Consider the following 25,435-nt stretch of genomic DNA (forward strand, 5'->3'; position numbering starts at 1 on the left):
CTGATGAGATATTTTAGAGCAAAGATGAGGTGAGCTATAGATGCGAGATGGAATAGATGATAGTTTATATAGAAATTGAGTTGTACCAGTATTTGATATTTGTACTTTTTTATATTATACGATGATTTGTATAATACAGGTCGAATCATGACGTACTCTTGTATTAGTTGTTTTAGTTGTATCTTGATGGTTTGTTGTGGCCCGTGTGGGTCCTTCCAGATTATATAGTGGTCTAGTATATATTATTATGGACTTGGATATTTATATGTTAATAGGTTTATTTGGTTAATAGTATAATTTATTTGGTGATGGATTATGTGATCATGGATAGGTTAGCAGTTTTTATTTGATTATGTCATGATTATATGTGCATAAGAGAGTATCTGTGCGTGACGGGCCCCGCCCCCGAGAGGGCTTAGTTGATCATGATTTATGTTTTATCTTTCTTTTTCTTTTTGTTTGTTTCGATAAAGATATCGTCCAATTCTTTTTCTATTGATTTTTTTCCGATCGAGATGTACCGTCCTGTCGCGTGCGTCGCGCGTGTCGTGTGGGCGCGTGGGCGTACACGTGCCTATACCGGGCGAGGGCGTTACAATACCTATGATATATATAATATCTATATGGAATAATATAAAAGGATCACACGACATTTCACTTTTCCACTCTCAGATAGGCCACACACGTGATTTTGTTCTTCTGACACAACTAGTGAGATTATGATATGTTTATATTATGTTCTTATTTATTGTTTTTGAAAACTTGAACTTTACTAATTGATGTGGTTCGGCTCGATCGAGTCACCTTATAAGGGACATTTGGTTCGTTGGATCGAATCAGGTTATCATCGAGGTTTTTTTTTTCAACAATAGCAGTTTTAGGTTATGGCATTCAAATGATCACAACTTGACATTTAAATGCCGCAGGCCCATTGAAGAATAAGTGCTCTTAGGTCTCGATGTTCGAATGATTGTCACACGGCGTTTAAATAGTTGTTGCACGGCGTTTGAACACCATACTCTTATCGAAGAATAAGTGCTTTTGAGTTTTGGTGTTCAAATGGTGGCAACCCCACGTTCTAGCGCTAAAACATATTGACTATTCTCAGGTTTTCGCATTCAAATAGCTGTTGCATATCGTTTGAATACTTGAACCTATGAGTGTAGTCTGCCCAACGATGTTAAAACACTCAACACTAAAATCGTTGTGTTATGTTTAATTTAAATTATTTTTTATTTTAGTTAGCTTCTAAAAGTGTGGAAGACAATCATTTTGGAGATTTTTTTTGCTATTTTCTTCTTCTTCTTCCTCTAGTTTCATTCCATTCCTTGTCTCTCTCTAACTCCTTATCTCTCGATCTTTCGATCTAGGCCGTCATCATCTTAAAGGTCATCGTCGTCCCTCCCTCCTCATCTGCCGCACCTCCTTAGACCCATAGGGCCAGCCCTTCCTCCCTTTCTCAATTTCCCAAATCCATCGATGCCATCCTCATCACCACTTTCATAGATTTGTTGTTGCCATCACGGCCACCATCCATCCACCACCTAATCAATCTTAGCCAGGAACACAACACTATATATTTTGTATAGGTTCATATTTTATCTAATATTCATTGTACTAGCACGAATACAATAGCAAGGAATAACAGTGGTGGCACAAATGACCAGTGAGGGTAACATCACACAAGTTCATATTTTATCTGATATTCATTTTACTAGCACAAATACAATAGTAGTGGTGGCACAAATGACCAGTGAGGGTAATATCACTCATGTGCATATTACCGCATCTCAGATGATTAATGAAACATAAAGTTTACATAGAGCTGCTAAACAACCAACTCGTCATGAAGTGCATCGTCCCCTGCAACCATCACTACCTCCCATAGTTGATGTATATTCACCATATCCATCAGTGCTATCAATACCTTGCACAATCATTGTAGAGATAAAAGTAGAATATATATATATATATATATATATATATAGAGAGAGAGAGAGAGAGAGAGAGAGAGAGAGAGAGAGAGAGAGAGAGAGAGAGAGAGAGAGAGAGAGAGAGAGAGAGACTGTGGAGCTGTCTTCTAAATTATCCTAACTAGACAAGAGGATATGGAAAGGAGCATGCCATAGAGAAAGATTTCTTTCTCCTCGTATTCTATTCTGGAAAAGATTTCCTTTCATACATTATTACTCTGTATAACTTGACATTTTATCCATTTAAATATATGAGCTCCTGTTCACTAATGAATAATTTTTTTTTCATTCTAAAATATAACTTCTTATTCTAGAATAACAGTTAAACATTATAATAACTTTATTTTAGAATATAAATACTATTTATCAAAATTACATCTTATACTACACACTAATCAAATTACTAATTTACCTTTAATATCTGTCCCATCAAAAAATTAATAATAAAATAAAACATTTTTTCTCATCTTTTTTTTACTTAATATAACATCAAACATAATTATTATATTATTACTTTAGAATATAAGCGAACATAAAAAAAATTTATTCCTAATATAAATTTTTTATTTTTGAGAATAATAAAATAAAATATCTATTATAAAATTGACTTATTCCTAAAGTATAGGAGGCTGCATTTTCAACATTTCTAAGCACAACATGTACTGTATTTAATTGAAATAAGTTTATTTCAAAATTCATTACAAAGATGATTTTAAGTGTGGATAGAAGTGAACAGCCTAACTTGCGACAAAAAATTATTAACACTCTAGCTATCATGTTATACACGTAAATTCCCAATTCACACTCTCCTTTTTCTTTAACCTTTATCATTCTCTCTAAAACCATGTAATGGATTGTTTTACGAAAAGGAAACAGATTATAAATGCAACCGAAAACTAAGTTCCAATCTCTAGATTGAGCAATGGATCTAAATGAAGCGACAAAAGACCGGGTGGCCATCTATGGGGGAGAAAGACGATTTATTGAAATTTTAGAATATAGATTTCCCTACTTCTATGATTTATAAAGTTCTTTTTTTTTTGGTCTAAATAGTGAATTAAGTATAGATAATCTAACAATACGTATTATTTTCAGGCCCAAATAATTGAAGATCCAAGAAAATGATATATATTATTATTGTGGGCATCAAGAATTAAACTCAGTTATAACTTTTATTAGCAGAAAGAAATAAAATGGCCATCCTTCGAGAAATTATCAGACGATCCAAGTAGAAGATCTTAATCTTTGTTAGAACTGCAACCGATCATACTAGACAACCCAAATCCAAGATCCAAAATCCAAGAGCCGAGAACGTCGTTCTGACCGCCATTCCCTTTCGAAGGCCGTTCTCGTAGATCCGAGAAGGGAAAGCTTTCTCCGCTCGTCGCCTTCCATGGCGAAGCGCGACGCCGGCGCCATCTCGCTCTCAAGATTCGGCGTCTTGGTCGCGCAGCTCGAGTCCATCGTCGCCTCCGCGGCACAGCAGCCGCCCGACGCGCTCCTCTGCTTCGATCTCCTCTCCGAGCTCGTCGCCGCCATAGACGAGGAGCCCAAGGTCTCTTCTCTCCCCTAGCGGGATCTCTTCTTGATTTTTAAATTTGCGATGGAAACCACAGAGAGATGTTCCCATGAGATGTCTTTTTTTTTTGTTGAATAGCTCCAGAGTTGAGAGAGTTCGGGTGTCTTGGATAGCAAGTGTTGGAGATTCTTGAACTAGGAATTCACATTTCTTGGTACGGGAGTGGAAGAGACTAGAACGAATTAATTGGATTGTAGGGTAACTTTCTCAGTATGATCTGCTCTTGATTTCTGAAGTCTAATTGAAACCCTGGAAATATGGCTTGGATCTTGCTGAATTCAGGTGAAGATAGAGTTCTTGAGACCTTTTTGTTTGAATACGTTCAGGATTAAAGTTTTCCAGTATCTTGCATTGCAAGTATTGGAGATTCTTGAACTTGAAATGCACATTTCTTGATGCAAAGTGGGATTTCGGCTTGTTTCTATCGTTTGATGGAGTGTAAGAGAATATAAAGAGTTATTTGGACTGCACTGTGACTTTCTCCGATCTGATTTCTTCTTCATCTCTAAATACTGATGGAAACCCTAGAGAGATGCCTCAGATCTTGATAAATTGGGAGAAGATAAGAGTTCCTGGGATCTTTTTGCTGAATAGGTATGAAATTAGAGTGTTCCAGTGTCTGGCATAGCAGGTGATGGGGATACTTGAAATTTATATTTCTTGCTATGAGAGTGAGATTTGTGCTTGCTTACTATTGTTTGATGGAATGTTAAAGTTTGCAATGCATTAGTTGGGTTATAGAGTGGAAAATTTTATCATCATGCTCTCTTTGGGTTCTATAAATTCTGATGGGAACTACCCTAGAAGGATATCTCTTACCTTCTCAACTTGGTTTAGATCTTTGGATGTTGTATCACGAAGACAGAGTTGTTGTTGAATATCTTCAGAACTAAAGTGCCTTGGTAGGGCTTTTGTTTTTTTCCCTTGTGTAGAGTAGGTGCTTGTCGTAGCAAGCTTTTATAATTCTTGAACTCCAAATTCCCATTACTTGATACATGAGTGAGCTTGAGTTCTGACTGATAACGTTTATGCAAATACAGCTACTGTGATGCGAGTGGTTCAATTTGTTTGATCTTTCTAGCCTCCACTTGTATGAAGATGCATGCATAAATGGACCCACCCTTTTTTTCTTATATTTTTAGGACAAGACCCTATCCTCCAAATCCCCATTTCTTGATATTGGAGAGGACTTTGAATTTATTTTCTATCTTTTATGCAATATCAAATAACTCAATGAGATAACTAATTTGCAAAGAGTAAAAAACTTTATCATATTCTTGGCCATCTTAGCGTTTTAGCATGATTAGCTGTATACTTGGAGACATTTTCTTCTTAATGTTGCGATTTCTGTGGAAGTGGTGCATTATGATTAGCTAGACGGAACTTGACTTGATCTTAGTTTATTGCTTCTGTTGCATTGTAGGAATCGATACAACTGTCACAGAGGAAGTGTGAGGATGCTCTCTGTTCTTTGCTTATTCTTGGTGCACGTCGCCCTGTCCGGCGCCTTGCATCATCAGCAATTGGAAAGGTTATTGCAAAAGGTGATGGAATATCCATTTATGCAAGAGCTAGCAACCTTCAGGGGTGGCTGGCTGATGGCAAAAGAAGTGATCCACTATCTTGCTCAGGTTAGGGTGCAGAACTCTTGATCATGATTATGTCTTCCGTTGTTCTCATTTGATAGTTTAGCTGAAAATGTTGAATTTTGATTTGTTTTTCCTGTATGAACCGTGACATTTATTTGCCAAAAAAGACCTTATTGGTAGACTGTCATAGAGCCAAACACTTCGCAGTAAAAAGCTAAAATCTGATTCACCCAAAAGTACTTTAAGGTTTACACTCCAGAAACAACTTTTACAAAAGCAGTTTGTAGGCCAAAGCTGCAGCAACCCAAATTCTCACCTTATTAGGCACATCAAAAGCCAAACAAACCCAAGAGCTATTTTTGGTGACAATTTGATGTGCACAGGGCTAAAAAACATGATCTCGGTTTGAGTTTAAAATAAACACCAAGTGAAAATGCTCAAATATGATCCTTTGACTGTTTTGTCATATAGGAGGTGATGAGTATCATGATACTAATGTATTCCAGCAATTTATTAGCTTGCTTTCCCAAAAAAAAAGTTCACTAAAGAAAACTAGTATCACATGTGAGGTTTGGTCTCTCCAGGCAATTGGAGCTCAAGTGAAAATCTTTGAATGTAAGCATTTGAGCCAATACATATTGACTTAAAATTTTGAGTTGGGTAATCGTCCAATTTGTCCATCAATACCTCTTTCACTACAACTGGATTTACTCATCTCCCAGTAAATGTTTTCGAAGCCCATAATTTGACAATCAGAGACTACTTTTTAAAGCTGTTATATAGTTGATTTGGAAGCTATTGTGGAAATACAGACCTTCGTCAGATTCTGGAGTCATGGTAATGATATGGTTACAATGTAGTACAACTGGTGTAGCCAAACCTTAGTTATGGATCTGAGTACGTGGACTGGCATGCTTACTCAGTTACATGATGGTTTAAGTGTCTTGGGTTGGAATAAATGTGTTTCTAGTTGACACATGAAGTTAGACAAGTGGGTTCATGATGACTCATGACTCATGAACAACAATTAATGTGATGTAATCATGGAAAGAGCCGAAAATAGATTAGCCGAAAAAGTTAAAAGAAAAGATAATCCTGTTCTTCACTAAGAATATCCTAAGTAGGATAACTATTGCTGTAGAAATATAATGCAGAAATCACATATTAGTGCATCAAATAAAATTAATATCATAGTAGTCCAAAAATCACAGATTTGCATGTTCCATCCACTATAGTAGTACTATGCAGTCTTACAACCTGTAAATTTAATATGCAAAGAGAAAAATGATATAATTATTTATTATCATAAATTTATAATATTGAATTGATTGTCACGTATTAGCATTATCATTTGTGACTTGTTATGGTATCTTTGTGGTACCGTGCGCATTTCTCTTATGAACATATTATGCATGCTTGTGTTCTTATCTTATAAGTTAGATAAATGTTTATTAGATGTATCAATAACACAATTATATAAATTATGTCTTATTTATTTATTTTGCTATGTTATATACATAGTTCTCACACTCGGAATCAGTCAAAACGGATGGGTATTGGCCCTAGCCGATCCTGATTTTGATCGACATTGGGGTATCGGTCGTTTCTGCCGATCCTGCCCGAAAGTGGCGGGAACGGGTAGGATCCAACCCGGACCCCACTCCACTTACTTATCTTTCTCTCTTTCTCTTTTTTCTCTCTCTTTTCTTTCTTTCTTTCTTTCTTTCTTTTTTATTTTCTCTTTATCTTTTTCTCTCCTTACTCACTTCTTCCACTGGCGACCTAGTAGATCTCTGGAGAACTCGATCTTCGGTGACATTCTCCTGTCCCTATTTGGGTACGGTTCCCTTAGCTCGGGCTCCATCTCTGATCATCCAATATTATAGGAAGGATTGCTAGTAGTCCAATCCATCTGAGGAACCAACGAGTTAATTGGTATAGTATAACCACTGCGAAGGGATAATTCTTCATGGAGCTTCCTGATGGGTTAGAGCGTTTGCGAACCAGAAAGGGGAAAAACCCATCTTCCAATGTTGTGAACAAAGATCTGACGATCTCGACCTCCGGTGACCTCGGATGAGTTTTTTAATTTCAGTTTTAAATTTCTCTCATTCCCTTTCTCTTTCTCTTCCTGCACCGAGTAGATCCGACGACCTTTATTGTTGTTGCTATAGTGAAGCAGTAGCACCAGTTGCTGAGAGCCTGAGAGAGAGAGAGGGGGGGAAAGAAAGAGAGAGGGGGGAAGAAGTAAAGAAAAAATAAGAACCTTATCTATGTGAGTAATTTTTGAGTAAATTTTGAAATTTGAGAGGGGGAAGGGGAGAGTGAGAGTTCGATATTCATTAAAATTTTAAATTTTAAATAGGTTAATATATTTTTTAAGTTTTTAGGCTTCATATGTGAGTAATTTTTATTTTCTTATTTTTCTCTCATTTTTTTTATTTTAAATAATATTAGAAATTTACGTAATTAAAAAATAGTCCGATCCAATACAAGCAGCCAATACAGTCGATACATATCGTTTTTCCGGACAGCCGATACCAATCCTGATCTCGATACTAGGAGCCTTGCTTGTATATGTTTTGTGTCCTATTTTTTCAAGAGATTCTTCAATGTCGTATCCGTGTTTTGCGTCCACATTTGCTCATCTTAGGCTGCATAACCTTTAACCTGATATGTAATCCCCTTCCTCATTTTGTTATTTGCCTAGTTAAAAGAATAAGCATAAAAGACGCATGTTAGAATTTTCTAAAGCTATTTTGAGAGTCCTGTTTCCTTTTCATTTTCAGGTTATTGGACAATTCAAAATTATTACTGTAATTAAAATTATGTCAGGTTAATTTCTATTCCTTGAGATTTTGACTGCTTTATTGTCACAAGGAACTCTTGCAGATAATTCAGAGACTGAGCTTTTGCCATAATTTTAGTCATACTGGGGTCACTAATTTTGAACAAACGTCTCCTTTCTCTTTTGAGATACTGTAGAGCTCTGAAGTTCTGGACAGAGCTGTCACAACTAGTATAAAATTTGATGTCTTTTACTCAAAATTATCACTAAACCATTATAACAATCCAATCTCAATGACCAATTATGAAGTAGTTCTTAGTCTTTCATAAATTCAGTGTTCTGTTGGTCCATTATGAACCAGTGATGCTTCTAAATTACTTCTAAGATGTAAAACCACCTGAGAACCTACTCCAACTTCTGGTCCTCTAGAAAATCAGGGAGCGAAGGAAAAGAGATGCTAAAGAGAATGATGTTCTTTGTGTTTCTTCACCTTGGCATAGGTTTCCTCTCAGATCAGATTTTGACAGACATGAAATGTTGAACATATTTGGAGGAGTTGGTTTTTTTCTTTTAGGACGTTAAATATCTAAAAGTAATATTGTCTTCTTCATAGAGTAGTACAAGAAAGCTAAAGCCTACCTTTTTAGGGAAAAATAAAGAAGCCTAGTCAGTTTTATATCTTTGTTCTGATCATCCATCCTCTATGTGGGACTTTTTGTGCTGAATAATCATGGGTTTGGGCTCTGCTTGAATTTAGTGGATTTCTGAGAGTTTGTCACCAGACCTATAATTATATTGAACATGGAATGGGATCCAGAGGATTCCCCTATGTCTTTTATTATTCTGTACTTGTTTCTGATAGTATCAGGTCTTCATGTTATTTCTGTTCATTGCAGTTGTCCAAACTGTTCACTCATACTTGGGTTTTCACAGATTATTAGCACTCTTGTGCAAATTTGTACCAACTTCTTAATATGCAGTGTGCGTCTAATATTTTCATTGCACTGTATAATTATTTTATTCGCAGATATGTGTTAATTCTTCATAGAATATTAGGATATTCAGATGGTCACATATAATTTACAATTAGAATAGCTGGAAAAGATCTGATTGTCAAATGTCAATTACAACATTTGTCCCCATGTACATGCAAGCTATTTAGTCAAGATAAGTTATAAGAGGTTGAAAATGCTGTATGCATTTTGTTTGTAACATTAGGGCCACAATTTGCAATAATTCTTACCACATTCCAAAAGTTTGATCATGAATATTTTCTTCATACCTGCTACATACAAGACAATAGATCAGGATAACTAGTATCTGTTTTGCATTGAGTAGGTTGCCTTCCTACTTGTAACTTTTGGGGCATAGCTTCCAATTTTGATCTATGCCCTAAGATTGGAGAATATTCCTCTTGGATTTATTGTTGTTAATTACACAGATCCAGATTCCAGTTAAATTTGTAATTGATGTTTCACTTTTTTTCCCTAGGGTTTTGTAGTTTAATTTAATTTTTTAATCTTGTATTGGCTAATAGGTGCAGCACAATGCTTGGGTGAACTGTATCGCTTATTTGGACGTAGGATTACTTCAGGATTGATAGAAACAACAAATATCACAGCAAAACTAATGAAGTTTCATGAGGTAATATGTTTAATTTGTTTTGACTTGCTATCTCCTATTCTTTCTTTTATAATAACTTTTATGTTTTAATATTTTATCAACATTATGTACTAGATATTAAATAGAAGCAATTAATTCCTGATCCTTTAGAAGCTGTACTTTGTAAAGTATTAGATAAGTTAACATGCTTGTTCTTTGCAGTGAGCACTTGTATCTAATAACCCTGGTAATCTACACATTTCTTTTTCACATTCTCTTGTTCTATGAAATTTTGAATTGTTAATTTCATTCGTAATAAAAACCGTCTTCTTAAATCAGATTCTTATATTTTATTTAATTCATGGTCTTTTTATTTCTAACACGCTATATCCGCAATTTTAAGTATTCCCCGATTAAAGGTGACTTGATTTATATGTTACCCTTTTTTTTTAATATATACATAAAATTAATTGGCTGCCTTTTGTGGTCAGTCTGAGAAAGTCACCTCAACTTCTTCTGCATACTATGCAGTGTTGCATCACTATCTAATGGTCTTATTTAACAGACCATATAAAACAGATCTTGGTTAATGATCTTTCTTTTATTTTTCATGATGCCTAACAAATCTTTAAATGCATAGTGAGTTAATCTAGTTATCGGACCACAATGTTTCTATTCTTCCTTTCAACAGAGTGTGATTGTAACTTGTAAGTTTTTCTTAATTCTTTGTCATCCTGAAATCACAACATCTCAAACTAGGCTTGTTTAGCTTATTTCCACTTGTTTAGTCGACATAGATCGCTAGGTAAAAATTAGAGTTCTAAACTCAGTTTTGATACCTTAATCTGTGTACTTAGTTTAACAGAGCTCTTGATGAATATTTGTTAATTAAATCTCTCAAAGGTCAAAACCCTGTGGTTGAACCTTGTCAGCATTTTTATTTTCTAGATTGTTTGAAATTCCATCACGCACTAGGAAGGTACCTCCTTGCTTGCTAAGGGGAGAAAAGCTATACATTCCCCCTCTTGCTAGTTGTCCTTCACATTTTCATGGGAAGCCCTTTACTTGCCAAAAATTGCTTTTTAAGATTTGTACCATTGCTAGAAGTAGCATTAGATTTGAAACAAAATTGTTAAGTCTTCTTGATAATTCTACTATACATCTTTACCTAACCCTTTGTAATTGATCTCCCAGTATAGCTGAAATTATTGCATGACATTTATTTGATTCTTTTTTTTTCTATTTCTTTTATTTATGTTGTGATATAGAATCATTCTTTAAACCGATTTTCTAATTCTGAATTTGCAATGAACATTTAGTTGATCAATCTCAGCAATGAAATTTCTGTCCTCATGTGGTACTAAGGAAAACTGAAGCTTGATAAACTTGGATCCATGCTTTGTAACTGATCTCCCAGTATAGCTGAAATTATTGGATGACATTTATTTGATTCTTCTTTTTTTTTCTATTTCTTTTATTTATGTTGTGATATAGAATCATTCTTTAAACCGATTTTCTAATTCTGAATTTGCAATGAACATTTAGTTGATCAATGTCAGCAATGAAATTTCTGTCCTCATGTGGTACTAAGGAAAACTGAAGCTTGATAAACTTGGATCCATGCTTTGTAACTGATCTCCCAGTATAGCTGAAATTATTGCATGACATTTATTTGATTCTTCTTTTTTTTTTTCTATTTCTTTTATTTATGTTGTGATATAGAATCATTCTTTAAACCGATTTTCTAACTCTGAATTTGCAATGAACATTTAGTTGATCAATGTCAGCAATGAAATTTCTGTCCTCATGTGGTACTAAGGAAAACTGAAGCTCGATAAACTTGGATCCATGCTTTTTTAATTACAAGTCATTGGATTTACTTGCACTTACCCAACCATATTTTTTTTAAAAACTTGGATGAAGTCTATGGATTTTGGATGCATAATTATTTTAGCTGTTGCAGATATTATAGTGATTTCAACTATATATTATATCTTGTGAAGTCTATGTCTATCTTTGTTTTGTTTCTCGACCACCGACATATCCTTTTCATTATGAATACCTGATGAGAAGGTAAATGTTCCACTGCAGTCACATTCCTGATAATGATACTCTGTCTTAGAAGTCTTAAGAAGTTAAATTCTCAGGCAGCAATTTCCTGTACATGCATGGTGGCATCACCACTTCAGGCATTTATGCAATTCTCTTATTATATGTACCCATAATGTTGTATGCTGTTGCTTGCTGATTCTTGCAAACTACCAATGAGTGTATTGTCCTTTCCATCTGCTTGCTTTTATCCTTCTCGAAGTATTCTTGCTTTCTATTTTTAAGCCTAGACTTGACCTTTTTTTAATTTTGTGAACTTAGGAATTTGTGAGACAAGATGCATTGCTATTACTTGAGAATGCATTAGAAGGCTGTGGTGGTACTGGTGCCTTTGCAGCTTATTCGGAAGCTTATCGCATCATTATGCGCATTGGAATAAGTGATAAATCATTCATTGTAAGACTAGCTGCAGCAAGATGCTTGAAGACCTTTGCTAGTATAGGTGGGCCCGGATTAGGAATCACTGAACTTGAAAATTCGATGTCTTGTTGTGTCAAGGTATGCCTCCTCTTCTCCTTGTCATCGTAACACATCTCTTCATTTCTTGTACTCTCTTTATTTGGTATCAATGTTTTATTGTGATTCTCCACTTTGACTATATATTTACCACTCTTGTTGTTGCCAATTAGGGGTTGGAAGACCATATTTCATCTGTTAGGGATGCCTTTGCTGAGGCCCTTGGTGCCTTGCTTGCTCTTTCAATGAATCCTGAAGCACAGGTCTTTGACTTCTCATGATCCCCCATTTCTTTAACAATTATATCTTTTGACAATTGTCCCGTATTGTTGGTTCTGTACATAGGTGAAGAAAAGAGGAAAGAGCCAACCTGTCCCTGCAAGAAAATTGGAGAATGGTTTACAGAAGCATCTGATCATGCCATTCATAAAAGGTTAAAGCTGTAGGATCTAAATCAGTAAATCCTTTGTTAAATACACTTCAAACAGTTAAGAAACCTAATTTCTCTGGTAGTAAAATTTTCATCTCAAGTGTTTGTATGTTGTGGCATTTTTTGTTAGATGCATTAATCTTGACTTTTTTTTTGTGTGCATTTATTGGATTCACATGAGAAAGATTTTAAACACCGGATGAAATCATTCTCCAAGTTTAAAATTCCTTTTGTCATAAAGTTGTGGAATGTGAAGATAATAGAGTTGACATACTTCAAGTCTTCAGCATATACAGTTATTACTTTATTTGAATTTGCATTATTTGGTTTCTCGTTAACTTTGGAAGCATGAGAATTGTCATTTATGCATACTGAAATCGAAACTGGGTTAGGTCAGATCACATCATGAGGACATTTGACTTTGATAGATCGAGTGTATTTATCTTTTAATTAGTTCATGCTTATATCTTATATAAGCCCTTAAGACAGTTCTAGTTAAGTTATGTAAATTACTAAGACAAGTTCAATTAAGTAATGTAAGCTTCTAAGGCAAGTCTTAGTTAAGCCTTTAGGACTAGTCCTAATATGACTCATTGTACCTAATTTCTATATATATGAGGAGTGAGCTTTTCTGTTTATCATCCAAATATCTATTGAAGAATTAAAAATTATATTTTAACCTTTGACTATCTTAGGAGCTTCTAAGGCAAGTCTTAGTTAAGCCTTTAGGACTAGTCCTAATATGACTCATTGTACCTAATTTCTATATATATGAGGAGTGAGCTTTTCTGTTTATCATCCAAATATCTATTGAAGAATTAAAAATTATATTTTAACCTTTGACTATCTTAGGAGTAGAAGTAAATTAATTATAGCCGTTTATTTTCCTAGGAATAGATCGAACTTAGAACCCTAATTCTACCTCTAAATTTTAGTCATCATCTTTTTTCACGAGCCACCTTATCTTATGACTATCCACCACCACCCTTGACCATCCGTCACACTTTGACGACCACTGCAATGTCGAATAATTAATTAATTACTAATTTGTCCAGTTATGATCTTCTTCTACTATTTTAATTTTATCTTTTCACTCCGATCTCGGAATCACGTGCATTTTAACCAAAGTTACTAGATTCGTAACTTCCGATGCTTTCTCTCATAATATGACCTATTAAAAACTACATTATAGCATTTTATTTTTAGATTATTTTTATAAATGACCTATTTTATTAAAGATAAAATAACTGTTAAATATAAAGATTATTCAACACATATAATTGAATACATGAATACATTTATTAAAACTAATATTAATGATTGAACACTTCATAATATGATTAAATTTTCCATAATATAATTGAACATATAATAACATTCAACACATAATATTAATTGATAATAATTTAATAATTGAAACAAATATCTAGTTAAAAGTAGCATAATGAAGAGGATCAAAAGCTTCATTTACTAGCACAAGAATAACACGAAAATATCGCACTAAATACCAAGGTTCCAAAAATTGGTATCGGGATCGAGATCGGCCGTCCGGAAAAACGATATGTGTAAGAACCAGAAAAAAAATTAATTAGGGGTTGAGAGAGGAGGGTGCACGTGCTCTGCACGTGTAGCCCCTCCCCTCTCCCTCTTCGGTACGCGACGAGGCGCAAGAGATTGGCCGAATCCAAATCTGTTTCGGATTTGGATCTTTGCCCTATAAATAAAAATCCTAATTCTCTCTCCTCACCCCCCCCAGTCTCCTTTTCCCTTTCCTCCTCTTTTGTTTCCTTCTTCCTTACTGTCGGAAGCGCGACGTGGGTTCGGCCCATCAGAGCATCGTTGGAAGAAATTGGAACCATCACACTCCTTCCTGGTGAGCCCTCTCTCATCCCTCTAGTTTAATTTCAGTTTAATAAAGCAAATTAAAAATACCTAATTTGGGGGATTTCGGCTCCGCCGACAACTGTCGCTAGTTGGCGGCTTCGGGGCGGCTCTGCTCGTGCTCGAGAGCTCCAAGTCGTTGGCCTTGCACCATGGTTGCTCTCTGGAAGAGCCCTCGTGGCTCCGGTCGACATCAGCTTCGGCGTCGGCCGTCCGTGATGGGTTCTCTTCCACCTCGAGGGAGAGAGAGAGAGAGAGAGAGAGAGAGAGAGAGAGAGCCGAGAGGTTGAGGGTGGTCATGAACCGCCGCCGGCAGGGTCGCCGGCGGTCAATCTCTCTCCCTCAACTCTTCTTTTCCTCGCGTCGGTCGCAGGAAGAGAAGGTTTTGGGTGGGGCTCGGGTTTAACCCGAGCTAACCCTTTTCTATTAAGTTTTGGGTTCGGGTTCGGGTTGAATTTCAGATCCAAAGACTCGACCCGAACCATTTAATTGGGTGGGCTGCGGGTTAGCCCGTAGCCCAATCCACTTAATTTTGGCTAGCAGTAGCCCAGCCCAATCCAATGGGTAATTTAACCTATTTTAGTTCTTTTTAGTTTTAAAATTTTAAAAATATTGATATTATTCAAATTAAAAATTTTATTATTATTTATTGTTAAAGGTGGTGGTTTTTAGTATGTGAGTTAGAGATTTGAGATTTTGGTTATCTTACCTAAACTTAGATGAGTGGGTTCACTCACATATTTATTTTATTATATTTCATACCTTTGTCAGATCATGTAAATTTTCTGTGTGCAAATTTATTTATTTCATCCGTACGTGCAAAAATTTAATTGTTACATTTTTTGTGTGCATTTAATTATTATCCTCTGTGCATCATCATACTTTGTGCAAATATTGAAATTAGTGAAAAGAAAAACGAGACAAATATTGGTACGACTTAGAGAACAATCTCGGTATAAATCACTTGCGATTTCTCAACTCAAGTCTATCTGAAAGTCTAGGGGAAAGTTCTAAATCAGATCGCTGCAGTGACTTTTTTAGTTGACTCTAGCGGAGTTAGGGGATAGTCCTAGGGTGAATGAGAAATTTTATAGGTGACTCTAACTTCTCTCAACGGTTAGAGAAAAAGACAGAGTGTGTTGATCACATGGTGATACCATCTGATGATCATAACCGGATCAGCTATGAAGAAAAGTCCCGAGCGTCATCTCGAGGTGACTTCTAGTTGATGTGGATCCACAGGGTTTAGACCCATTGAGACATGTGATAGTATAAATATTGAAAATATGTTAATATGTTGAAACCGTGCAAGGTTACAAGTTTTGACTCTCTATTGTTATCATTATTATTATTTAAAGTGCATGCCTATTGTAAATTATTATGGATATTGTTGCTTTTAATTTTATTTTATTTAGCATTAATATAATTTAGAATTTATTTGGTTTTCGAGTGGATTCCACTCACTGAGCTATAGTTGTTGGCTCATAGATTCTTTTTTTGTATTTATTTATCTATCTCAGGTAATAGTCAGCGGGGCGATTGAGCGTGATGTACCCGGACTCCACCTCCACTTAGGATTCACCTATTTACTTTTCTGCTCTTTTGGATTTTATGCTTTAGATTAGAAGATTTGTTTATTTCGTTTAGAGACTCAAAAATAATAACATTGTTTTATATTTATTGTAATTAGTTTTAAATTTAATAAAGCAAAATTTTATTTTATTTATTTATTTTGCTATCGTACACGTAGAAAGTATTAATAAGGCTTCGTGTATCTCAAACATATTGAGATGCATGGCCGGTCATAATTCCTATTTCTGGTTGTGATAATACGTATCGACCGTATCGGCCGTCTGTATCGGATCGGACTATTTTAATTAAATAAAATTCTAAATATTATTAAAAATGTTGAGAAATTTCTAAAAATTTAGAAAAAATTATAAGAAAATAAGAAATAATAATTACTCACATATAAAGCCTAAAAAGTAAAAATCTCTTTTCCTCCCTCTTTTTTTTCTTATCTCTCTAACTGTTAGTTTAAAATATCTATTCTCTCTTACACTTTCTCTTTTTTTCTATCTTTCTCTCTCTCTCTCATCCTCTTTTTTTTATCTTTCCCTCTCCCTCACTCTCTCTTCCTTTTTCCCTCTCTCTCTCTCTCACCTTTTTTTTTTATCTTTCCCTCTCCCTCACTCTCTCTTCCTTTTCCCCTCTCTTCTCACCCTTTTTTTTATCTTTCCCTCTCCCTCACTCTCTCTTCCTTTTCCCTCTCTCTCTCTCTCACCTTTTTTTTTATCTTTCCCTCTCCCTCACTCTCTCTTCCTTTTCCCCTCTCTCTTCTCACCCTTTTTTTTTTATCTTTCCCTCTCCCTCACTCTCTCTTCCTTTTTCCCTCTCTCTCTCTCTCACCTTTTTTTTTTATCTTTCCCTCTCCCTCACTCTCTCTTCCTTTTCCCCTCTCTCTTCTCACCCTTTTTTTTATCTTTCCCTCTCCCTCACTCTCTCTTCCTTTTTCCCTCTCTCTCTCACCCTTTTTTTTATCTTTCCCTCTCCCTCACTCTCTCTTCCTTTTCCCTTCTCTCTCTCTCTCACCCTTTTTTTTATCTTTCCCTCTCCCTCACTCTCTCTTCCTTTTTCCCTCTCTCTCTCTCTCTCTCTCTTTCTCTTCTTTTCTCTCCCTCACTCTCTTCCTCTTTCCCTCTCTCTCTTCTTCTCTCTCTCTAGCTGTAGCTGCCTGTTGCAGCTGTAGCTACTTGTTGCAACCGCCTGCAGCTGTACCTACCTGCTGCAGTCGCTTGCACATAGTATGCTAAATACTATCGATAATTTTTAAAACTCATCTACTGATAGTATTGCTTTTTGTAATATTTCACATAGTTTTCATATAATATGAATTTTATAATTCTCTTATGATATGATATGAATATTGAATATGCACGGAAACTAAAGTTTATTTGATGATGATCGAAAAATAGATTTTTTTTTTTCAAAAAAGGTCCCCATATGTTGTACTGAACTGACACGGCTCAGCACAGAGGTGTGTCACTGGCACACCATTTATTATTTTTTGTCAGACCAAGCAAATCACTGCTTGAACTGAGGGAATCCTATTTCTCCTTTCATTATAATTCAATACCTCTTTTCATTATAAATAGTATGTATGGGATGGTTCATTCATGAATCATCAAATAAAAGAATTCTATGAAATCATAACATAAAAATAGGAAAGACTCTTTGAAATACTCTTTGCCAAATGCTGTGCCACTACCTACACGCAATGCCATCCTTGGTTAAAATAAAAAGAATATAAAAAATTACTATTTTTTATCAGCTTAAGCTTTTACTGAGAATTACTTTTAATTGCAGGAAGTGGAGCTAATACAAAGAACATACGCATTGGATTGACTTTCTCGTGGGTATTTTTTCTACAGGTATGCAGATATAAAGTTATCTGCATAGATTTTTGTATGCTTATAGTCTGGAACATTTTAATTACTAATCATACTGCTAATTGCTCTTTACTTAGTGTCTAGCCTGCCTAATTATGTATGATACTTTGAAATGAGTGTTAACATGTGATCTCCTTTTTGCTTTCCATTTCTAGTTTATTGAATTGCATTTTCTTATTCCCTGATAATTTGACATCAGATGTCCCAGCTCTGATATCTTCCTTATTCTTAAGAGAAGGAAAATTATTTTTTGTCATTCATAGATATGAGTTTCAATATTCTTTTTTGCCTTTAGTCATTGTTGACTTGATACTAACAGTCCATTTAATTCACCTGTCATATTGTCTCTCAATATAAGTTTCAGAAACTACAATTATGGTGGTTTTTGTTCATTGTGCAAATCTTTACAATACACATTGTTTGAATAAATACTAGATGTCTAAAGATAGTTTCAGGAACATTATACAAGTCATTTAACCTCCACACTTTTATGTATTTTAATTTGTTTTAATATTTTATAAAAAATGTTTAATTCTGATTTTTGCAGGTGATTCATCTGAAGTATCATTTCCCAGATAGTGAACTTCAAAACATTGCCTTACAAGCCATGGATATGCTTCAAGGAAATGGTTCTCTGGATCCACACGCATTGGTATTCATTTTATTGATTTAGGTTTGAATTTGTCTGTTTAGTTTTCATATACTTTATGCCTTCAGAATAATATATTTATATGTTGGCTTATTCTAAGATGGCCGTGCCAATCGGCACGCCTCATGCTGACCGGCACTTGCCGTGCCAGTAGAGGCATGACACTTGGCACGGGGTGTGCCAGCGTGCCGAGCCGTGCCGACCGACACACGTGCCGTGTCGATCCGTGTCGTCCGGCACAGCCTCGTGCCGGTCATGTGCCAATGTAGAGACATTTTTAATTTTTTATTTTATTTTCATCAATCTTTATCAAATCAACTTTACTTATTTTCTTAACAAACATGATATAACATGTAGAACCCATTTTTTCAACTTTTTCTTATTTTCATTAGTTGACTTTTGTCATTTGTCATTTTTGAAATGATAACTTATTTGTTATTTTTTAAAATTGAAATGACAATTCATTTGCTAGACCTAGACAACCACAAAGCCGAATTTATAGACAGAAGAAAAGAAAGAGACCATCTTAAGCTCAATATGATTATAGTCAAATGAGGGAAAGACTTGAGTCTATAGGTAGCAGGATAGCAGGAGAGGTGTGCCCACAGGATAATATGAGTTTCATCATCATTACCATTATATCAATCACACCCACCAGAGCCACAACGCTCTTATTATACTTCATATCCACAATCTGCATATGCTTATGGTGTGCCTGTGCCGGTCATTCTCGTGTATATTCAATATCCATATTATATCATTGAATAATTATAAAATTCTTATTTCTATGAAGACTATGTGAGACGTTATAATGAGTAATATCATCAGTGGATAAGTTTTGAAGAATATCGACAGTATTTAATGCAACATTCCCGTGTTATTCTTGTGCTAGCAAATAAAGTCTTTGATCCTTCTCGTCATTCTACGGTCAACTAAATATTAGTTTTAATTATTGAACTATTATCAATTATGTATTGAATGTTATTATGTGTTCAATTATATTATGGAGTATTCAATCATATTATGGAGTGTCTAATCATTAATATTAATTTTAATGAATGTATTCAATCATATTATGTGTTGAATAATATTATATTCAACTGTGTTTTATTTTTAATAAAATAAGTTATTTACAAAAATAATCGAAAGATAAAACATTGTAATGTAGATTTTAAATTTTAATACATATATTTAGACAAAAAAAAAATAAAAATTGACATACCAAAGACCCCAAAACATCTCTAAATATCCTAAAAATTTATTAAAAAAATTATAAATGTGTGCCACTGACACAGAGGGCGTGCCACTGGCACGACACTCATTGGGCTTAGTTACATTTTGCTCCATTGAAATTTGACTCACTATCACATTGTACCCTGAAAATTAAAAGCATACACGTTGCTCCCTGAACTATTTAAAATGTTATATTATCTACTCTTATAAAATGGTGCTGAGCATTACACTTATGATATTATAAGGGATAATTTGTATGCTTTTATAGTTGCGCGATAATTTGTATGCTTTTATAGTTGAGGAGAGACAAAATAATACCGAGTCAAATTACATGAGGGCAAAGTGTCATTTTTATATGTTTGAACTAAGTTGTTTATGTCTTAGTTCTCTATAACACATGTTGAATTTTTAGTTATTCTTTCAAATGAAGAGACTGATTATGTTGAAACTTGAAGATACTTATAGTGATTTTGAACCTTTGATCACTTGAGAAGATTTATTCATCCACCTCTGGCACTTGCTTCAATTAAGTTGCTTCTTGCTGTTTTATAGTACGTGTAAATATTTTAAATATCAAATACTTTGTTGATTTCTATATTATATATATTTTATAATATTCCTTTTCTTGAAATGAAGAGAATGGAAATAGAGTTAATACTTTACTAATTTTTTTGTTGTTGTTTGTCTTGAAGAACCTTACAAACGCTTCCTTTTTTTTATTTTTTTACCTGAAGGCATGTGTCCTGTATGTTCTTCGGGTTGGTGTTGCTGACCAAATGACTGAGCCAACACAGCGTAGTTTTTTGGTTCTTCTTGGGAGAAAGGTTTGTTTTGTGCTGCTGAGCTTAAACAAATGGAGTTTCTTTTGCAGTACCTGAAAATTTTCTACTTGCAGCTGGAATCTTCTGATTGCATTCCTCCAATGAGAGTTGCAATACTGCGAATCCTCTCGTACCTCTTAATAAGCTTGGGAGAGGTATCGAAGTTAAAAGATCTTTCTTCCTTGTGTTTTTAAATATATTTTCCTGATGATTTAGATGCTCTGTTTGGCCAACCCAAATTGAATGTAATGTGACGTTCAATTTATTTCACAACATACATATGACTTGTATATCAGTATCTTGCATTGAGCATATATATTTCGAACTGTCCACAGAGAGCTAACTTTCTGCACAATCATCTTCTGCATTTTTTTCATGACAATAACTAAAATAATCTGAGAGCTATCAGTGCTTGATAGCTTGATATTTTGCATCTAGATATTCGCAGTTTGTAATGAACCTAATCTAAGTTGCAAAAATCAAGTAGCAAAATGTAATGAACCTAATGTAAGTTACAAAATCATTGTCTTTTTATCTACATGAAGTAGCGTAATCAAGTACTGATGTTCTTCTATATTGTTAGAGTAATGATCCACATCTCTTCTCACAATAGTATATTAAAAGCTAGAGAGAGCAACCAAAGTCATTGGTAGCATTTGCCTATATAAGGTACTTTGAGCCAGGGCCCAGGAATACTAAAGTTACACAGTTCTTGTTTACATGTGCAGTAGTGCATCTGTTGTTCTTCATTTGTATTTTTTTTAATAAAAGGCAACAACCAGTTTCAAATTGGAATAGATGGATGTTTGACAACCGAGGCTGTTGTATCTTATGATATGTTAAATTATTAATAGTGACCAATGAGGAAATACCTGATTGCAAGTTTCCAAATTTCATGGTTACAATGATTAATATTGTTTGTACTCTTAAGTCTTAAGATAAATATAACTATTACCCAGTACCCTTTAACACATGATTTGGAATTTATCTCTTCCCTATTAAATTAGTTACTATGTACTTACCTCTGGGCCAAATGTGTCAAAGTGATGCAGTTCATGATTTGCAATCTTGCAGGTACCAGCTGAATTCAAGGATGTTCTTGATAACACAGTTGTGGCAGCATTATCTCATTCTTCGTTACACGTATGTCATGTCTATGCTAAATTGCTAATTGTCCTGTGTTTTTCCTTCAATTCCAATTTTTTAGCTGGTTCTATTAGTAAGGTAGATTAACTAATTGAATCATATATAATTTCCAATGGACAACTCTCAGTAGCTTGTATGAATGTTAAGATCTCCTTCAATTTTGATATCCCATGAGTTTTAGTGACAGCTCTACCTCCTTTAGTGCACTTGTGCGTATTTAAGTATGATTACTGCCTAAGTATAATAATAGTGAATTCTAACTATTGTTATCCTGTTAGTGACATCAGTTATCTGTTGGTTCTTCTTTGCCTTTATCTTTAAATTATGGAACTTTTAATAGTTTCATAACTATACTAATTTTTAATTGTTATTTTTTTTAGTTAGCAATGTCATGAAATTGACATGCATATGAACTCAGATAACCACAGTGAGACATGCCAATTTCAGGAGTTAATTTCCTCCGCTATTGTTGCAAATCATGTAGTCTTAACCTCTTGCATTAATAGATGAGCTGGTATAGTTGACCCAAAATAGTTGATGCTATAGCCTTGCTTCTTGTTATTTTATGAGATAAATGATTGAGAAGGATCCGTATAGGATCGAGGTCTGATTTCTTTATGAACCTGGGAATATCTTCCCATACTCAAATTTGATCCAGGATCCTAGTTTATGGCTTATCCCATGCCAAAATCTAACAACTGTGGACAATCTCCATATCTAGGCAACTAAATGGAAGGTTGGCTACCTTGATGTATTGCTATCAGATCAGTTAACTCACATTAAGTTAAATGTGGAAGAAAATCATTTATAGTGAAGCAACAGAACAAAGTTGGGTGTGGTAGATCATTGGTGTCTGCGATTGACATCTCTTACTAGTTACTATTGCTAGAATAATATGATCTTTCAAGCACTTCCACTATTTGTAACTTGTAAATCACCCAAATCAAGTCTAGGAAAGTAGCAAAAAGTTGGTATATCGTATAAAATAAATTTCACCACTTTCTATACAAATGTGAAAAATCGAATAAGATTTAGTTCCAAGAAGTGAAATTATTTATTATTGAAGGATAGGCTGTACCCTTAGATGGTAATCTCTTTGAAGTTCCTCTATTTTGGCCTTTTGGGGCAAAATTTCTAGTCAAATTGGGAAAGTCTAGATTAAGAATGTACACTTGTACTATTCTGTTTTAGCCAAGCCAAGCTGGTACAAACATGAAATTCAGACGGGTGTAGGTGCACTTTGCCTGTGATGATGGCATTGTGCCAACAACACTGCAGGTCGTGCTACTGCTATGTGTCAGCATGGCACATCCTGTTGGTGCATGGTTGGTAGGTCCTTGTGGCACGATGTGGCAATCCTTGATAGTATTCTTTGGTTATTTGTCATCTCATAGTTGGTGGAAGGGAGATTTTTTAGGACGCTAGATCATCAACACACTACTGAAAATAATGCATATAAGTTTGTTAAATTGAACTAATGATATGGTGGTATTTATATGCTAGTTTCCAAGTACTTTTGCAAAGTCTTTGAAATGCGGGTCCTTTTCAGAATGATCTCAACTTTTTTCATAATCAGTATGCTAATCTACTCTTTTGTATTATCTGGTGATGGTGTAGGTACGTGTTGAGGCTGCTTTAACATTGCGTGCACTGGCAGAAGTTGATCCTACTTGTGTTGGTGGTTTAATTTCGTATGGTGTGACGACATTACATGCTCTAAGAGAAAGTGCATTTTTTGACAAGGTATAGCCAGATGTACGTTAAATTTACTTATCCCATACTTCCATTGCTATTGGACTATATTGGGGCTCTGTTAGATATGAGTGCTTCATGGTAGTTGAACTTTATTTTATACAGAGTATGTACTATACTCTATGTACCTCCAATTTATAAGTTATTCTATTCAAAGGATTAAGCAATGAAGGAGAACACTTATGAGTTATGACTGTTATAACCTCAGGACTATGCATTTAAGACAAATACCTGGCCATATGTCAGACATGTCTAATATGTATCTGACTTGCTATCTTAGTAGTCTAAATAGACGTGCGTGGTTATGTTCATTTACTCTTAAGTCTTAATGTCATTTACTCTTTAAGTCTTAAGGAACGATGTCTCAGATACTATGTGTACAGGGAAGATTTATTTTACTATTTTAGAATCTTTGGCTTTCAGCTCCTTCTGATTGTTGTATCTGTTGAAATCATATCCTGGATGTCCTGGAAAAATATGTCCTGGCAATAACCACATTTATAGATGAGAAGAATTACTTTAGTGAAGTTTATATGTAAGTTTTTTCTAAAGATTAAATTATAAGCAGCTTTTCACGAAAAACTGATGTCAAAGATCTGGGTATTTAGTCTAGCACTACACTGCAGAAGTTGTGCTGCTGCAGCATTTTCATGTGATGGCCTATGCAATTGAGGGATAAAAAGGAACAAAAGGGAAGAAAATAATAGAGATAGCAGGACGACTGGATAATTTTGCATCGAGAAATTGAACTCTGACACTTGCCAGGCCTCTGCCGGGCTTTTGCTGCACAGAGTGAGAACAGGACCTCACAAGCATGGATAGAGATCCATCATTTAATTAATACAAATTCATAATAAGTCCAGCAGTATGGCTATTTGCAAAAGATGGACAGGGAAATGATTCATACCTAACTTGAAAGTTCAGAATATTTATGGTTTAAAGGTTGGAAAATTTTCCTGCACAAGTGACTAGTGGCAGCAAAGTCTAAAACTGCTAAGTTGGTTGTTGGCCATGGATATGTGTAATGACTGTGAGGCTAGCATTAATTAAAAAAAGAGAGCTTAATTTCACTTTGCACTCCTGTAATTCCCTCTTGTATTATAAAAGCATTCAAATATTTCTTTAGACTTTTAGAAAACTACAACCTCTTAGGCGTCATTAACAGATACCCTAAAATTACCTTTCTATCCCTCCATTGTTGGAGGAAAATATTAGGTTTTATTAGCTAATAACTTGTATGATATTATGAATGGTCTTGTCAGGTTTGATAGAGATAATTCTTTAAAAGGATATGTTGAACCATTCAATGGAACTTTATTTTCTTAGTTGTGCTCCCTATTGATGGGGAAATGAATTGTGAATGACATGCACCAGAATATTTAATGGACTATTGTGTTTTATTACAATTTTGGGCAAGGTTTCCAGTATTGGGATCGGTATCGGCCGTCCAGAAAAACGATACGTATCGGCCGTATCGGATTAGCCTATTTTTTAATTATATAAAATTCTAAATATTATTTAAAAATGCAGAAAAATGTAGAAAAATTTAGAAAAAATGACAAAAAATAAGAAAACAAAAAATACTCACATAAGTCTAAAAACTTAAAAAATGTATTAACTTACTCAAAATTTAAAACTTTGATAAATACTGAGCTGGTTCTCGTAAATTTCTATCATAAGTTTGTAAATATTGATGTCTGGAACCTGATGCTCCAAAAAGTGATTTCATCATACTAGTCATATTGTATAAATCTTGTTGTGTGACTTGCGTTTGAGGAGGATAATAATCAGCATTTGGATCTTGTGCCTGAGAATACTGAGGATACTGAGGATAATAACTAACATATAGATTTTGTGATGGCTCTAAACAGTAAATACTCGATGTACCATAATCATAGAAATCAAAATGCATCTCATGACGACGTCGCTGATATGTATATATATCCTTAGTTTTTCTGTCTTCACTCCTTATGCCTCC

General features: G+C 34.7%; 1 protein-coding gene across 2 annotated transcripts in view; it reads left to right on the top strand.

Annotated features, from left to right (window-relative positions):
* Positions 1 to 3,128: 3,128 nt before the first annotated feature.
* Positions 3,129 to 25,435, top strand: part of LOC140781214 (protein SWEETIE) — a 67,531-nt gene continuing 45,224 nt past the window's right edge. For both annotated transcript variants that reach the window (XM_073127103.1, XM_073127104.1), the window contains exons 1-12: positions 3,129 to 3,528; positions 4,976 to 5,183; positions 9,467 to 9,573; positions 11,902 to 12,138; positions 12,270 to 12,359; positions 12,442 to 12,529; positions 17,774 to 17,838; positions 18,404 to 18,508; positions 20,473 to 20,562; positions 20,634 to 20,714; positions 21,634 to 21,702; positions 23,323 to 23,448. In XM_073127103.1, the coding sequence (XP_072983204.1) occupies positions 3,367 to 3,528; positions 4,976 to 5,183; positions 9,467 to 9,573; positions 11,902 to 12,138; positions 12,270 to 12,359; positions 12,442 to 12,529; positions 17,774 to 17,838; positions 18,404 to 18,508; positions 20,473 to 20,562; positions 20,634 to 20,714; positions 21,634 to 21,702; positions 23,323 to 23,448 (1,428 nt within the window). In that variant the 5' untranslated portion in view covers positions 3,129 to 3,366. The remainder of the gene's footprint in view (positions 3,529 to 4,975; positions 5,184 to 9,466; positions 9,574 to 11,901; positions 12,139 to 12,269; positions 12,360 to 12,441; positions 12,530 to 17,773; positions 17,839 to 18,403; positions 18,509 to 20,472; positions 20,563 to 20,633; positions 20,715 to 21,633; positions 21,703 to 23,322; positions 23,449 to 25,435) is intronic.

Source organism: Typha latifolia, chromosome 2 (assembly GCF_019914945.1).
Source record: "Typha latifolia isolate L0001 chromosome 2, TyphaL0001v2, whole genome shotgun sequence".
Taxonomy (NCBI): domain Eukaryota; kingdom Viridiplantae; phylum Streptophyta; class Magnoliopsida; order Poales; family Typhaceae; genus Typha; species Typha latifolia.